This window comes from Staurois parvus, unplaced genomic scaffold, assembly GCF_062004578.1.
Source record: "Staurois parvus isolate SC_StPar_1 unplaced genomic scaffold, SC_StPar_1.0 ptg000017l, whole genome shotgun sequence".
In the NCBI taxonomy this organism is placed as follows: domain Eukaryota; kingdom Metazoa; phylum Chordata; class Amphibia; order Anura; family Ranidae; genus Staurois; species Staurois parvus.
In genome coordinates this window covers 11,964,059-11,981,243 of record NW_028317813.1, presented here as the reverse complement: position 1 = coordinate 11,981,243, position 17,185 = coordinate 11,964,059, and the positions used below count along the sequence as shown (strand labels likewise).

The following is a 17,185-nucleotide window of genomic DNA, read 5'->3' as shown; positions in this document are numbered from 1 at the left end:
AAGCAGAGCATGCATCTAGAGACCCAGAGAAGTGCGACCTGGGTCTGGTAATACATTATTTTCACACAAGTTAATCTGTTGTCTGCTGGGACAAGAGCCCCAGCTTGCATTCATCTGCAAAAAAACAAACCATTCCAAGACGAATCTTGATGAATCCCATTAGCAGACCTAGATGACCTCAGAGAACAGATTGTGGAGTTTAAGATGACAGGAGTCATATGGGAATCCAGAAATTCCAATGCTTCTCCCATTGTAGTGGTGAGGTATAAAAAAGGATCACTGAGAATGTGTATTGACTATTGCATCCTCAACAAAAGAACCATCCCAGACCAGCACACCACTCCCTGAATAGAAGACACTCTGCAATGTACATCAGGGGCCAAATGGTTCAATGTGTTGGACCTGAGAAGCGGGTACCATCAGATCCCCATGCACCCTGATGATCAGGAGAAAAATGCTTTTATCTGTCCAGTGGGGATCTTTGAGTTTAATCGGATGCCACAAGGTTTAACAGAAGCTCCTGCAACATTACAACATTTGATGGATTGAACTGTTGGTGACATGAATCTTGTTGAAGTGTTGGTGTACTTGGACAACATAATTGTCTTTGGATGGACTTTATAAGAGCATGAGGAGCATTTGAAGAAAATTTTGAAGAGACTCTATGAAGAAGGGTTGATTGTCTCTTGAGAAAGGCCAGTTCTATCAGCCAATAGTCACCTACCTTGGGCATGTTGTCATGGGTTGTATTCCTACTACAGGAGGTTTGTGAACAGGTTTGCAAAGAAAGTGCAGCGCCTCACCGAGCTGAAGAAGAGCAAAAGAAGGGTACCCTGTACCTAGTAGGAGACTAACATCACCAACAAATCTGTTGTCTGCTGGGAACTGTTATGCTTTCTTCAAGGGCCCCAATTTTGCCAGCCAACAGGTTCTTTTTTCTTTCATCAATCACTGACCAGTGAGATAAATCTGGGACTCTTATTGCAAGTTAGGACTGTTTTTATATACTGTTGTTAGGTAAATGCAATTCAGCAGCTTCTCTGGGGGTAGAGCTACATACAATGCTGACAGCCAGGCCCCCAAAACACCTTATCTTTTCACTGTAGTGCAAGCAAGCACAACCTGCATGAGAATGGCAACACTGCTCTGAATTCAGGAGCAGTGCAGCATTGTTGTCACACCATCATAGGAAGCTTAATGAAGGGGCAGCCTTAGCAGGTATTTGTTAGCCTTTGCAGGGGGTCTAAGAGAAAACTACAGAAGCTCTTATAGATAAGTGCTGCTGCACATATTTTTTTCAATGGTAGGCCATAGTTGTACTTAATGTAGAAGTGGTTGTAAGAAGTATTTCTAATCCAAATCTTAAGGCAGTCTTAAAACCAAATGTAGAATTATTTTAGGATCTTTTTTTAATTCACATGGATATCCATTATATTATATAACGTAGACAACAAACAAAATATGGCACCATTATCAGGAAAAGCAAGGTTCACACAGCACTGAGACATGTTCCCAAAGAAATGCTGTACATAAGATGAGTATAAAATCTTTGGATTCTGTCATAACAAACTGATTAAAGATTACATTTTAGCACTTTCAGAAAGTTTCCATCCTCTTCATGCTGTACGTGAATTCCTAAGTATGTAGGTCACATCTCCTAAGTACTCATTTTCAAAGTGTTTGCTGAGTGCAGCACTTATTCTCTTTGTGAAATCTTTGTAATCAAATCATCAGACTGGCAGAAACATCCACATCCCATCTGTCCATCTATTAAAGTTTAGAAATGTACCACTTCAAGAAAGTCCTTTTCATAAAATGAAATTATTCATTTTTCAGATCCAAGCTCTACCTGATTTTTTGAGGCCAAAAAGTAATTTTCATAACTCGCATAGCATACTATTGATTGTGTCAAAGACAGCCAATCTTTGATATCACCACAGAGAGAGACTTTTTTGAAGTTATGTCTTACAATCATATTTGATAGGGTACCTATACTGAAGTTCTTAAAGTGAAACTAATCTCTGGTTTAAAAAAAAATCAAGTATCTTCTCAGCCATCTCCAAATTATTTTTTTTTTGTTGCCTGTTGTGATCTGACCTCCTGTCATAGGATGGCTACATTCGTTCTCCATTGTCCCACAGTATGTAGGAACATAGTCACCCTTTAGAAGCTTGAAAGGCTACGGCCAATAGTAACATCTCTAAGACTGAGAACTGAGTGATCAGACACCGATGATTGCTCAGTTCTCAGTGCTCCATGAGCAGAGAGCTGGTGACTGTGAGTCACCACTCCCTGCTCTGCCCCCCTTGTAATCACGAAAGCACTGGGCTGTGGAGGGGGTGAGAGCGGCTGGCTCAGGCTCTCAGAGGCTCGATGAGAGGCTGAGCCAGGTGCCGGTCCAGACATCTGGGTAAATCCTGACTTCAAAGTCGGGATCTTTTTCCAGCCTAGACCGACTGAGTGCTGTCTGCTGAAAATGGATGGCAGGAGTGCAGAACGAACTGCACTTTTGTGATCCCCAGGAGAAGTACAGACAAAGGAGCTTTGGCTGTACTTCTCCTTTAAAACTCAGTATATTTTAGTGAGTAATCTTTTACAACCAATCTTGCTTTATATCTGTGGATTTGAGTGTCATATGGCTTTAAAAACTTGTTTGAATCCAATCCTGTTCATTTGTACCATAGAAAGTTCCCAAGCCTGGAGCCCAGGGCCAGTGCTAGACTATTTTGTGCCCTAGGCAAGACCAGCTACTTGCACCCTCCACCCCCTTCGCCTGCAGTTCTACTTCACCCCTCCTAGCACAAATCTTTCCCCTCAAATATTTCACCCTAGCACAAATCCACTCCCCCAAATCCCCCCTCTTAGCATAAATTCCCCCAATCCTGCCTCCTAGCACAAATCCCCCTAAATCCCTTCTCCTAGCACAACCCCCTCCAAATTACCATTCCCAACACAAATCCTTCCTCCCCCCCCCCAAATCGCCCCTCCCAATCTCCCCTCCTAACACAAATCCCCCCCAATCCCCATCTCCTAGCACAAATTCCACCTCCATCCCTTCTCTTAGCTCAAATTCCCCCAAATCCCCTCTCTTAGCACAAATTCCCCCCTAAATCCCCCCTCGTAGCACAATTCCCCCAAATCATCCCTCCTAGCACAAATCCTCCCCAATCCTCCCTCCTAGCAAAACCCTCCACCAATCCCCCCTCTTAGCACAAATCCCGCCCCAATCCCCCCTCCTAGCACAAATCCCCCCCCCCCAATCCCCCCTCCTAACACAAATTCCCTTAATCTCCTCTCCCAGTACAAATTCCCCCCAATCCTCCCTCCCAGCGCCAATCCTCATAAATTCCCTCCCCCATCATCCCCATTACCTTTCCCAGCACAAATAGCTCCCATCCCCCCACCCCCCTGCACAAACCTCTCATCTCAGCATAAATGTTTGGGGGAAACCAAGTAGAGGTGCAGGTTGTGCTGTGCTCCTACTCCTGTCAGTGGAGCGATTCTCCTACAGCAGGTGACACACGATCGATTTTGGATCCTGCTGTATACAGTTTGATTACAGCACCCCCTATCTCCTCCAATGACAGCTCATCTCTCTGCAGCAGGGAGACGGAATTAATCAAACACTGAACATGCTGATGTAAGAGTGATCCTGTGTCATCTGCTTTATGGAGGATCGCTCCACTAACAGGAGAGGAGAGCACAGCCCGCACATCCTGGCTCTCTCATGTCATTTATCCTTTTTCATGCTTCACTCCTCTAGGCTGCTCTCCCCTTGTCCCAGCCACGAGTGTGGGGAAGGGGGGAAGGCACTCAGCAGCCAGGCACAGCATGCATGGAAAGACCAGCCTGAGGGGGCACAACTGAAATCTAGGGGGGGCATAGCCCACCTCAGCACGCCCCTAGACCTGGTAATGGTGGAGAGCATGGAAACCAGTGGCAGTGGCTTCACCCTAGGTGGCAGCAGTGGTGTATTTTGGTTTGGTGCTGCCCTAAGCAAGACTAAAATCTGGCACCTCCCGCATCTAAATGAGCCCCACCCCTTCCTGTTTAGGATCCACCCCCTTCATCTATAAACTCCACCCCTTCCTCTTTAGGCTCCACTTCTTCCTCCCACTGACAACAACAATGGGGCACTATTCCTCCCACTGACAACAACGATGGGGCACTATTTCTCTCACTAACAACAACAATGGGGCACTATTCCTCCCACTAACAACAACAATGGGGCACTATTCCTCCCACTGACAACAACGATGGGGCACTATTCCTCCCACTAACAACAACAATGGGGCACTATTCCTCCCACTGACAACAACGATGGGGCACTATTTCTCTCACTAACAACAACAATGGGGCACTATTCCTCCCACTAACAACAACAATGGGGCACTATTCCTCCCACTGACAACAACGATGGGGCACTATTTCTCTCACTAACAACAACAATGGGGCACTATTCCTCCCACTGACAAAAACATTGGGGCACTATTCCTCCCACTGACAACAATGATGGGGCACTATTCCTCCTACACTGATACTAATGATGTGGCACTATTCCTCCCACTGACACCAATTATGGGGCACTATTTCTCTCACTGACCCCAATGATGGTGCATTATTCCTCTCACTGACACCAATGATGGGGCACTATTCATCCCACAGACACCAATGATGGGGTACTATTCCTCCCACTGACACCAACGATGGGGTACTATTACTTTCACACTGACACCAATGATGGGGCACTATTCCTTCCACACTGACTCTAATGATGGGGCACTATTCATACCACTGACACCAATGATGGGGTACTATTCCTCCCACTGACACCAATGATGGGGCACTTTTCCTCCCACTGACACCAACGATGGGGTACTATTACTTCCACAGTGACACCAATGATGGGGCACTATTCCTCCCACACTGACACTAATGATGGGGCAATATTCTTCCCACTGACACCAATGACGGGGCACTATTCCTCCCACACTGACACTAATGATATTGCACTATTCCTCCCACTGACACCAATGATGGGGCACTATTCCTCCCACTGACACCAATGATAGGGCACTATTCCTCCCACTGACACTAATGATGGGGCACTATTCATACCACTGACACCAATGATGGGGTACTATTCCTCCCACTGACACCAATGATGGGGCACTTTTCCTCCCACTGACACCAACGATGGGGTACTATTACTTCCACACTGACACCAATGATGGGGCACTATTCCTCCCACACTGACACTAATGATGGGGCAATATTCTTCCCACTGACAACAATGATGGGGCACTATTCCTCCCTCTGACACCAATGATGGGGTACTATTACTTCCACACTGACACCAATGATGGGGCACTATTCCTCCCACTGACACTAATGATGGGGCACTATTCCTCCCACTGATACCAATGATGGGGCACTATTCCTCTTACTGATACCAATGCTGGGGCACTATTCCTCCCACTGACACCAATGATGGGACACTATTCCTCCCACTGATACCAATGATGGGGCACTATTCCTCCCACTGACACCAATGACGGGGCACTATTCCTCCCACACTGACACTAAAGATGGGGCACTATTCCTCCCACTGACAATAATGATGGGGCACTATTCCTCCCACTGATACCAATGATAGGGCACTATTCCTCCCACTGACACCAATGATAGGGCACTATTCCTCCCACCGACACCAACGATGGACCAAAGACACCGGACGGACACCCTCTCCACCCCTCCTCCAGCAGCGCTTCGTGGACCGGATCGAAGTGGGGCACAGAGTCGCGGACACAGGTAAGACTCAGAAGCCCCTGTCCTAAGTGTCCCTTCTGTGAGAAAGGGTGGGGGGGGGGCAGTGCACCTTAGGGGGCTTCTTAGTTTGCTTAGTGGTAGCACCAGCCTTGCTGCAGCCACTTAAATGGTGTTAAATGTTTATCCACCTTTGCTTTCTCCTTGATATTGCATTTCCTTCGATGACTCTGGCTCAGTCCGTGGTATCAAATAAACCATGCTGGACACTGTTGGATTGGAAAGCAAATATTGAAACTAGCAGATTTTAATAATGACATTTCAGGTGGTTCACAATGTTCTTTTGTTGTAGTTCAATATCTTCAGCTTTAATATTATTTTGTTCCTTATGATGTCGTACTGGAAGGGTTTGTGCTCAGGCTCTTGCTCTGACTCAGAAACTGGCATCACTTCATTAGATTTTAAATACATAGGGCCATCAATAATTATACTCCTGCTGATTACGATATTGTTGTCATGGTGTAGAATTCGTTACTCACTGTAGGCTACAAGTATATTTTCTTTTGAATAAGCTTCACATTTTGCTTATTTTTTTCCTTAAGAATATGTAAGCTGAGCCTTCCATAAAATGTAATGTGTTTCAGGTCAGGCTTCCATTTCATATAGAGTTTTCTCAGCAGCACATTCTCAGTAGGAGGTTATAGATATAATTGTCTCTTCCCGATATGTGTCTGGTGTATTTGCATTAAAAAATCTTGCTTCTAACATTTAGAAGGTAAAGAATGTTTTGCAGTGCTGTTTTATTTTGAGCTGTATGGAAGAGCAATCTGAAACATATGCCCGTATTTTCTCAGAATGGCTTTTTTTGCCACTTACTGTATGTTCTCTGTCTCATTATCTGTATGGGCACAGTTTTTCAAAAGTATTGCTTACTTGGTAAAGTAAAGATATCAATAAAGCAGAACTCAAAGCAAAAATACTCTTAACAGCAGTAAAAATGTAATTAAAAAAAAATAGCTATCACTGCAATACTCACCTTCCATATGGCACTGTCCACTAAAGGCGCCCTTCTTCCAGGTTGAATGATGATTAGCATCCCTCGACCCACTTTCTATAAGCACAAGATGGTGCTTCCATATGGCACTGTCCACTAAAGGCTCCCTTCTTCCAGGTTGAATGATGATTAGCATCACTCGACCCACTTTCTATAAGTACAAGATGGTGCTTCCATATGGCGCTGTCCACTAAAGGCGCCCTTCTTCCAGGTTGAATGATGATTAGCATCACTCGACCCACTTTCCATAAGCACAAGATGGTGCTTCCATATGGCACTGTACACTAAAGGCTCCCTTCTTCCAGGTTGAATGATGATTAGCATCACTCGACCCACTTTCTATAAGCACAAGATGGTGCTTCCATATGGCACTGTTCACTAAAGGCGCCCTTCTTCCAGGCTGAATGATGATTAGCATCACTCGACCCACTTTCTATAAGCACAAGATGGTGCTTCCATATGGCACTGTACACTAAAGGCTCCCTTCTTCCAGGTTGAATGATGATTAGCATCACTCGACCCACTTTCTATAAGCACAAGATGGTGCTTCCATATGGCACTGTACACTAAAGGCGCCCTTCTTCCAGGCTGAATGATGATTAGCATCACTCGACCCACTTTCTATAAGCACAAGATGGTGCTTCCATATGGCACTGTCCACTAAAGGCTCCCTTCTTCCAGGTTGAATGATGATTAGCATCATTCGACCCACTTTCTATAAGCACAAGATGGTGCTTCCATATGGCACTGTCCACTAAAGGCGCCCTTCTTCCAGGTTGAACTATGATTAGCATCACTCGACCCACTTTCTATAAGCACAAGATGGTGCTTATATTCAGCTATCTTTTTAGTAAAAAAAAAACCCAAATTAGTTTATAACCAAAAATTATAATTTTGTTTAATTTTTTTTACATTTTAATTTTTTTTTATATTAATATTTATGTTTGTTTTTTTTAACATACTGTCACCCTAGCAGTACAGTGGCACCATAGTGACACTGTACTACTTGTGGGGGTTGATGAAGATTTTTTTTTTACACTGAATGCTTTTACACCCATAAAGGCTGTAAAAGCAATCATTTCTCCTTCTCTCTGGCTGCATTCTTGCAGCCATTGAGAAATACTGTGTGAGCAGTGATTGGTCACAGCTTGTCAAATGGTACAAGGCTGTTGTGAATAGCCTTGTACCATGTGATCTCTGTGATCATTCATAGATTTTGCAAATAGTAAGAAATGATGTCAGAAGTGACATCTTGCTTACTACTATTCATGTAATCAATGATTGGCCAATCAGTGATCACATGAATCGGGACCTCACACAGAGGTCCTGTACAGCGATCTGTGTTTGGTGCCGCGCGCTCCCAGGGAGCGCGCACAGGCAATGGATGCAGGGGGTCATTTAGAAACGTCCACCCGCATCGGCAGCGCTCCCATTCAGCCGTTTATTGACATGGGCCGGACGGGAAGAGGTTAACGAACCAAACTGTGCAGTAAAAATGAAAGTTAGGGGGTTGAGACAAACCATTTAACACTGACATGGGTGTTTACAATGGTCAGCTTTTATTCATTTATATAAAACCTTTATCCCACAAAGGAAAAAACAGTTCCTGTAACTGCATTAAAGTGTTAGCTGGAGTTTGGCTTGAGTTTGTTGGTCACTTATGCAAAGTCCATCTAAATCTACTAGTCCAGATCACCAAGTGAAAGTAAAGGAAACAAAATATCCAAAAACAGAAAACACCTCTTTGTGAGATTTTTCACTGACAACAAGAGTAGATACAACATTGATAAGGATCTTTCTGGTGGCTCCAGAGACAAGACTCCAAAGATGAATTTCTCTTAAGACCATAAAACCATCTATTAGTTGTAATTCTGAGTGATGAAATGTTTATTATTAACTTGTAAATCTGGCGATGGAGGTATGAAAAGATGGGCCACCATTTCTGGGGTACAGGGCACACTCTGTACCTTAAGTGTTTTTTATATAGTTCTAAACACGCGTGGCTCTTTATTGTTTCTCTCATCGTTTTGCCTGATTTCCTCCGGCATGCTAAACACTGTAGTCTGCCTGTACGTGACTTGCTCTTTGAACAAAAAACATTAACGTATACACTTTATACACTTTGTGGCATATTATTTGTATTCTAGTCATTAAAGCATATTCTGTTCTAAGATTCTGCTGAACCCCAAGCTTGTTTTTAATGAATTCTAATCTAAGCTTAATAGCGGTTTGGGAGGCCACTGAGTAGTACTGCTGCTAAATGAAGGACTTTTATCCCTGCTCCTATACCTTGCAGGTGTTCCAGCATTTTATAGGTACATCTTCTACAGTACATGATGGCCTTCTAATACCTTGGACTAGTATAATGTTCTAATTAAGTTAATCATCAAATAAACTTTTCAAAAAAGTGCATTAAAAGACTAGATTTCCTACATTTCTTTTACAGTACTGCAAATGTATTTATGCAATTCAACCATGAACTATGCTGAACATGTTTTGCTCTTTCTTTATGTTTTCATTGTAGGTATACTTAGACTTGCCAAGTGTACGTACTTCCCTCTATTGTAATCAACATCATTTAGTTTTAGCCATCCTTTTTTTAGTTTTGAACATAGTTTGGGACGAATTAAAGAGTAAATGCTAACAATGAACATCTATTAGGGCTCATGTACACGGGGTGTTTGTAAAACTCTTCTGACAACTAGAAACTGACTGCTAGAAAACATAGGTTACAAAATGTCAGTTTAGCCGCGTTTGCATACCGCTTTTATGCGCATTTGCGTTTAGAAACATTTTTAAAAGAAAACCTCGGGAGACCCTCCCAAATACCCAGAATGCACTGAAAAATAGTAAATAATTAACTATTTCAGACATTTTGAGAGAAATAGAGAGAGCAGAAGCAGAGAGAGCAGTATGTGTTGAGGTGACCTGTCTTTTCTGGTTGTATTCACTATGGATCCCATCATGAGCATAATGAGGCACATTCTACTATTTTTTCCTTCACGCAAAACCTGGAACTAACTGCGCTGGTGTACCGGGTCCATTTGAACATATGGAAAATGCTTTGCATGCATTTTTGATGACGAAAAAAGTCTCTGAACAGCATCTGGATATGGACCTGTCAAAAAACACGTCTAATCGCAAACGCTTCTAAAAACAGTTAACCGTGCTTACAAGCGTTTGGCGTTTGAAACGCCAGTAAAATCTACTCCTGAATGCAATTTTGGTGCATTAAAAAAAAACGACTGTAAACTCAACTGCCTGTAAACAACTGTACACGACTATGTGTACATAAGAAAACAGAGGAGAGTTCAGGGGCTACTGGAAAAAACGCTGAACAGCTTCTGAACGTCATTTAGCAGCTGTAGTGTGCATGAGCCCTTAGTTTCTCCCTTTTGGCCTGAAAAATATACCATTAAAAGCATTTTAGTTTATATGATTTATAAGTACCAAAAGTGATCTTGTCAAAAATTCAAAGCTGTCCTGTTTCCTTTGTAACCTCAAAGAGTCTTTTTAGCCCTTTTCTTAAGACTATAAGTCAATAAGTACGTATGCATTGGAGATGAAAACAGTGGGATTGAGTGGTTTAGCACAAGAAACCGGTCAGGGCTGAAACTTAGTCCACACAAATGCATTCTTGGCAGATCAACAGATAGTATTCTGTACTGTGCAGGATCTTTCAAACTATAAAAAAAACTTAGTATAATGTTTATGTATTGTAGAGTTTTTCTGCATAATTTTTTTGCCCTGACATACATTTCTGTCAGATTATTTCTCTCTGTGACCCCACTGGATAGATTTTCCCTCACTTCTTCGTCCCTGTGAAATTTGTACAAGAAATGTGGTCATTAGAGGGACATGAGGGCACATACAGCAATAAAATATTTCCAGGATACTTAAGCTTTCCTCACTTAAAGTGGAGTTCCACTCACCCTGTCAAAAAATAAAAGTCAGCAGCTACAAAAACTGTAGCTTCTGACTTTTAAAAAACAGCCACTTACCTGTCCTTCGGTCCCATGGTGTGTCCCCCGCAGCCCGTTTCACCGGCTGTCCTGTATTCCAGGAGGTTGGCATCTTCAGTGTGGGCACCCAGATGTGATAGCTTGCGGCTTCACAGCCGGGTACCCACTGCACATGCGCGAGTAGTGCCGCGCTTCATGAATGGTCCTGTAGTCTTCTGGGACCTGTCACATGTCCCAAAAGACTACAGGAAGGGAGGGAGGACACCATCCGCTTCCGCTCGCAAGGCGATTGGACCGGAAGTGGGAGAGAGTACCTGTCGGGTACCCACTCCCCCTCTGCCCCCCAAAGGTGCCAATCCTTAATGGGGAGTGGGGGAGCTGACCTTAAAGCGGAACTTCCCCTTTTGGATGGAGCTCCGCTTTAACTAAAAATGTGTTCCTGTATTTGCGAGTCAAAAAGATTTTCCATCACTTCCTGGAAAATCACCCTGATAAGGACATAGATAAAGACAAAATAAAAACTTCACAGGTTCTAACTCTTCCTTGTTCTATCCACAACTAAATACAAAGTTTTGGCTGGAATGAGGCTTAAATGTGAAAGACTGTTGGATGATTATTATTTATATATTCTGTCCTTTTTCTTTCAATGGGCTCTTGCACACTGGCTGTCTGAGCCCCTTTAGCGTAATTGCAGCCATATTTTCTCCATCCAGACAGCCCACATGTACGGGCTGTCTTGACATGAATGGCTGTGTGCTGTTATACTTGTGTACATGACAGTACTATCAAACATGAGCACAGTGCACGGGTGTATACAAAAAATGTTTCTTTGCATATGGCCATGTGCTGTACTTGTGTGTACGACAGCTCCACCATATACCCAAGTACAGCCGCACACAACCATTCATGCCAATGACAGGCTGTACACTGCACCTGCACAAAAAATGGCAACCGTCCCAACCTATAACCAGTCTTAACAGTAAGGTGCACATGGAAGGGCAATGCACATTGCAAACAAACAAAGGATTTCCCAGCAGCACTTACCAGCCAGCCTGCGAAACAGCCAATTTGGCCCTGTCTAACAGTTTGCGTTAAAAACAGAGGGTTTTGTTTGCACACATTTGTAAATACATGTGTAGGCCACAGTCCCACGTCAAGGGTCCTCTGTATACTGTGGACCTAACTAAAATTTCCAAAGCCTCCAGAGTAGGAGCACATGTATCAATAGATAGGTTAAGGGTAGGTGTGCCTGGAGGAGCCCATCCCTGCTTAAAGGTAAAGGGACGCAAGTGACGTCCAGCTATACCAAAATGACAGCAAAAGCATCTAGTGTGCTCCTGCGTCCAAATTAGCAAGCTACACAAAAAATGGCAACCATCCCAACATATAACCACCTGAGTTGCCTGGGCAGATAAAATACTGCTGCAATTATACTGAATGGGCTCAGCCGGCCCATGTGCAAGAACCCCATATTTGCTGTAACCCTGAGCTGCAGGTGTAACTGCCACAGAATGTAGGCCCGGGGGTCTTACCAGTCAGGCACATGTAAAAGACATTGTTGATGCATGCACATATCAACATGTGACATCATATTAACCCCTTGACGGCGATCACACGCAAATATGCGGCCTCTCGGCATCTGGGCCTTGACGCTGAGTGGCCACATATGTGCTGAGAGCGTGCGCCCTCCGCGCTCCCAGCACATATATCCGCAACTCCCGGGAAAGGTCCCAATCTCCCTTTTCGATCGGGACCTTTTCCAATCATGCAACCGTGCTGACGGCGAATCACGGCGGTCACATGACCCTAAAACCCCGCCCCGCCTCCCGGCTTCTGAAGCTCTTAAAGGGTCGGGAGGCGCCGGCATGAAGAGGCTAAAATATCTTCTTAGTATATTTATAAAGCAGGAAATCTGATATCCACTGAACATTGCAGTGAATTTTGCTGATGCATGTGTTTTAAGTGACAGTGACTAATTGATTTACCACCAGTAAGTGTTTGGTAAAAGTCTAATTCACTGCTTTACAAATAGGTGCCTATATGTTCCAAACTTACCAACTGACTCCCTTGAGGTCCCCATTCAGCATACTGCAGCATGGTCTCATTTTTACCAGGTGGACTGATATTCCAGAAATGCCTGTATATAACAAAGATGCCCAAATGATGCAAAATGTTATATTAAAATGTATTTTTACATGTCTACATATATACACATGATAGCATATTACATTTTCAGTTTCAGAAATAACTATGCAGTCTACACTGTGCATCATTTCTGCGCCATGATTTACAACAAAGATTAAAAAATCAGATATTGCTGAAATACATGCTCAATTCAGCAATTCGTTTCATCTGTAGAACCATTAAACTTGGTTGATAAATGCGGCAAATAATTGAAGCATATAAATTATATCTCTTTGCTGATATTTATCTCTTCTTCTATTACAGCTAATAAACTCTGGTAGCTGACTGTGATCTGCTCAAACTTTAAGGGCTAATTTAACTTTTTCCATAAAATAGCCTATGCAGTTAAGTGGTCCCAGTAAGCATTAAAAATCTGTGCAGCTTTGTAAAATGTTCATTAATTATATTGTTATACCTGTCGGCCATTTGGTTCTTCCAGAAAACCTGGGTGAAAAACTCCGTCGGCATTGGCAACGTTACAGTTATTTTATTATATTTGTGAAACGGTTTATCAAATGCATATTTTTAGAAAAAAAATACACTAAAATTATTTTTTATTACACACACGTAAAATAATACCCATTTTTTTCTAAAATAAAAATATGGGATACCAAACATGTCAAGACTCAAAATTGCGTGCACCTGTAAAATGGAGAAAAACTACAATATCTAAATTTTAACAAAGGAGTCGCTTTAAAAACCTTCAAAGATTATCAGTTTTTTTAATTTAACTTTATTGGCATCACAACGGGGTTGTGATCGCATGGGCAGATGACAGGTCCTCTTTATGAAGACATCAGGGGGTTTATTTACTAAAGCTGGAGAGTGCAAAATCAGACTCACTTCTGCATAGAAACCAATCATCTTCCAGGTTTCATTGCCAAAGCTTCATTGAACAAGCTGAGGTTAGAAGCTGATTGGTTTCTATGCAGAAGGGAGTCTGATTTTGGACTCTCCAGCTTTAGTAAATAAACCCCCAAGAGTCTATCAGACACCCAATGTCTCCTTTGCCCACCACTGCAGCTAAATCAAGCACAGATCATGCTTGATTAGCTGTTTTCCTTGCAACAGCAGTTGGGGAAGGACAGCTCTGATTTGCAAGTGCAAAATTGTCAAGTCATCTGTCTTCATAGTTACATAGTTAGTCTGGCTGAAAAAAGACAAAAGCTCATCCAGTTCAATCATTAAAAAAAAAAAAAAATGTATAATCCTATACCCACAGTTGATTATACTCACAGGGGATCCAGAGGAAAGTAAAAGGTCTTCATTATTCGCGGAAGAGATTGAGGATGGCAGCTCAATCTCTGGGAGGGGGGAGCAATCAGCCCTTCTCACTACTGTAACAGTGATCTTCTACGGCAACCCAAATCACTTATACTGATCAGCCAATCGCTGGCTGAACAAAGTGATGCGAAGCTCATGGATGTAGGTTGATTTACCAAAACCAGATACTAGTACTTTAAGGACCTACATTAAAAAGCCCATTTAATTTGTATCCAGTCAAGCAGGCCCTGACCCTACATGGTTATTGGTAGATCTAAAGGAAGTTTTACAATTGTCATCTTTACATAGACAAGGGGACCTTTAATGACTTAGCTATGGGGCCCCAGCTTACATAGTTATGGAACTGACTACACATCTCCTTTAAGGCTGTGCCTGGACACAAATCACTAATCTGTCTACACTGGCCCTAGGTTCAGCTCCAAGGTATCTCCTGATAAACACACAGTTAGGCATCCCATGGACGACTGAATTTTCTTTCTTTCCACCCGAATGCCTCCCGCAGTGCTCAGTCAGTGTTGTGTTAGCTGGAAGGGGGAGAGTTGGTGGGTTGGTGTAAAAAATCCGACAGGCTGGTTATACCCAAGTCAATTGTTAGATCGACTTGGGCACAATCAGCCTGCCCATAGATGAATGGAATCTCGGCTGGTCGCTCCTGGACCAGCCGAGTTTTGATCCATGTATGGCTGGTTTTAGTGGGATACCAATTAGCACATGGTTATATCAACTACTGTTGTCACTAATGCTTGTGTATGAAAATATAAGTTATCCAAATATCTCTTCATCAGGATTCCTTTATATTGCTGATAAATGGAATTAGAATCATTTCATCTTCACATCAATTATGCATACATATCAGCTATATACAGTAGGTAGCATAAATGACCATAAGAACGTCTACATACAACCTTGTTTGCCAAAAATGACACTTGCTTCCATGTGTATGTGCATACACGCACTCACGAGCTCAGGACAGATGAACTAATTTTATTTTTTATATGTATTTGTCAAAGAAAAGATAATGAAAGTGTGGCTCTAATTTTGTATGATATATTACATTTATTTTTCTACCTGTTCCTTATGTTGTATAAGCTGTAGGAAGCGACGAGGGACACCCCAGCAACCTGTAGAAGGATGAAATAATAGTAAAAATAATATTCCACCTATGCACAATAGAATACTCATGAGGACATAGCATTATTCTGGCAATATTACTTTTTACACATTATTGCCACTTTTGCACATTATTGCCATCAGGGGCGGACTGACAACTCATGGGGCTCCCAGGCAACAGGGGATAATGGGACCCCTGTGTCCTTGCCAAAACTCAAAAAAGCCTATGAAAAAGGTACCAGGGGCATCTCATGGGGCCCCCTACTGACCCTGGGCCCTCGAGCAGTGCCCGAGTTTCCAAATAGTCAGTCCGCCCCTGATTGCCACATATACTTGTTGTCATTATAGACACAATTTTCAGAAAGTGACAAAAAAGGAATTAATAAAGCTAATTCATTTACTTTACAAAATAAAAGAATTTAAATATTATAATTCTTTGGTGACATCTCATTATATGACAAGCATTAAACAAACATAAAGTAGTGGTGAACAACGTGGCATTCCTTGTGGTCCACAATGCAAACTAAAACTTTGCATACAGCGGTACTTGTGTTGGATGTGTGACAGATATAAGCATTATAAGCATTGCAAGTAGAGATGAGCGAAGTATTCAAAAATTCGATTCGACTGATTCGGCGAATTCGTAGAAAAATTTCGATTCGAGTCGAATATATTCGCTGTGAATTTAACTTAAAAAAGGGTGTTTCTAGGCTTCAGAGAGACTTAATATTAGTGCTGAACACTGTACCTTTAATTTAAATGCCCTTGGAGTCTGCTGGGGAAGAGAAATAATACTGTCAGGCAGTATAACATGCAGATGAGTGCCGTCGATCTTAGAATCACCGCACACTTCACTCATTTGGGCAGTCACGGGGCCAAAACCAGAGTGTGGAGCCACAGTGTGGCGGTGGAGGCAGCAGCAATGGGAGGCCATACAGCACCCTATGACAAAAATGGAAACCACCAGCAGTGTGAGGAGACCTGAAAGTGGCACATGGCAGAGTGTGGCGATAGAGACAGCAGCAATGGGAGGCCGTACAGGGACCCATGACACACTCTGGACCTGGCAGCAGCATGAGGAGGCGGTACAGGGGCCCATGGCAGATTACGGGCCTGGCAGCAGCATGAGGAGTCGGTACGGGGGCCCATGGCAGATTACAGGCCTGGCAGCAGCAATGGGAGGCCGTACAGGGACCCATGACACAATCTGGACCTGGCAGCAGCATGGGGAGGCGGTACAGGGGCCCATGACAGATTACGGGCCTGGCAGCAGCATTTGGAGTCGGTACGGGGGCCCATGACACACTCTGGACCTGGCAGCAGCATGAGGAGGCGGTACAGGGGCGCATGACAGATTACGAGCCTGGCAGCAGCAACTTGGACAGGAGGACGTTCAGTTTCTGCACCGTCTGGTGCGTGCTCGCAAACTGTTGTCTCTTGGAAACGGATTCCAAGAAAGACTGCTGACGGAATCCGTGAAGAGGAGTAGCAGGAGAAGGAGCATCTGAACGAGCGGAATATGCCAACAAGCGACAACAGGGGCCCATGGCAGATTAGGGGCCTGGCAGCAGCTATGGGAGGCCCGTAATCTGCCAGCACCCTATGACAAAAAATGGAACCCACCAGCAGTGTGAGGAGACCTGAAAGTGGCACATGGCAGAGTGTGGCGATGGAGACAGCAGCAATGGGAGGCCGTACAGGGACCCATGACACACTCTGGACCTGGCAGCAGCATGAGGAGGCGGTATATAGGGGCCTATGGCAGATTAGGGGCCTGGCAGCAGCTATGGGAGGCCCGTAATCTGCCAGCACCCTATGTCAAAAA

General features: G+C 43.5%; 1 protein-coding gene across 4 annotated transcripts in view; it reads right to left on the bottom strand.

The window, feature by feature from the left end:
• LOC149473310 (inactive dipeptidyl peptidase 10-like) overlaps positions 1-17,185 on the bottom strand; it is a 243,126-nt gene that overhangs the window by 114,709 nt on the left and 111,232 nt on the right. For all 4 annotated transcript variants that reach the window (XR_016313081.1, XR_016313082.1, XM_089679770.1 and 1 more), the window contains exons 6-7: positions 15,319-15,371; positions 12,838-12,919 (exon numbers count right to left, since the gene is read on the bottom strand). Coding sequence is in view for 2 of the 4 variants with exons in the window: in XM_089679770.1 (XP_089535896.1) it covers positions 12,838-12,919; positions 15,319-15,371 (135 nt within the window). In the remaining 2 variants the exon portion in view is untranslated. The remainder of the gene's footprint in view (positions 1-12,837; positions 12,920-15,318; positions 15,372-17,185) is intronic.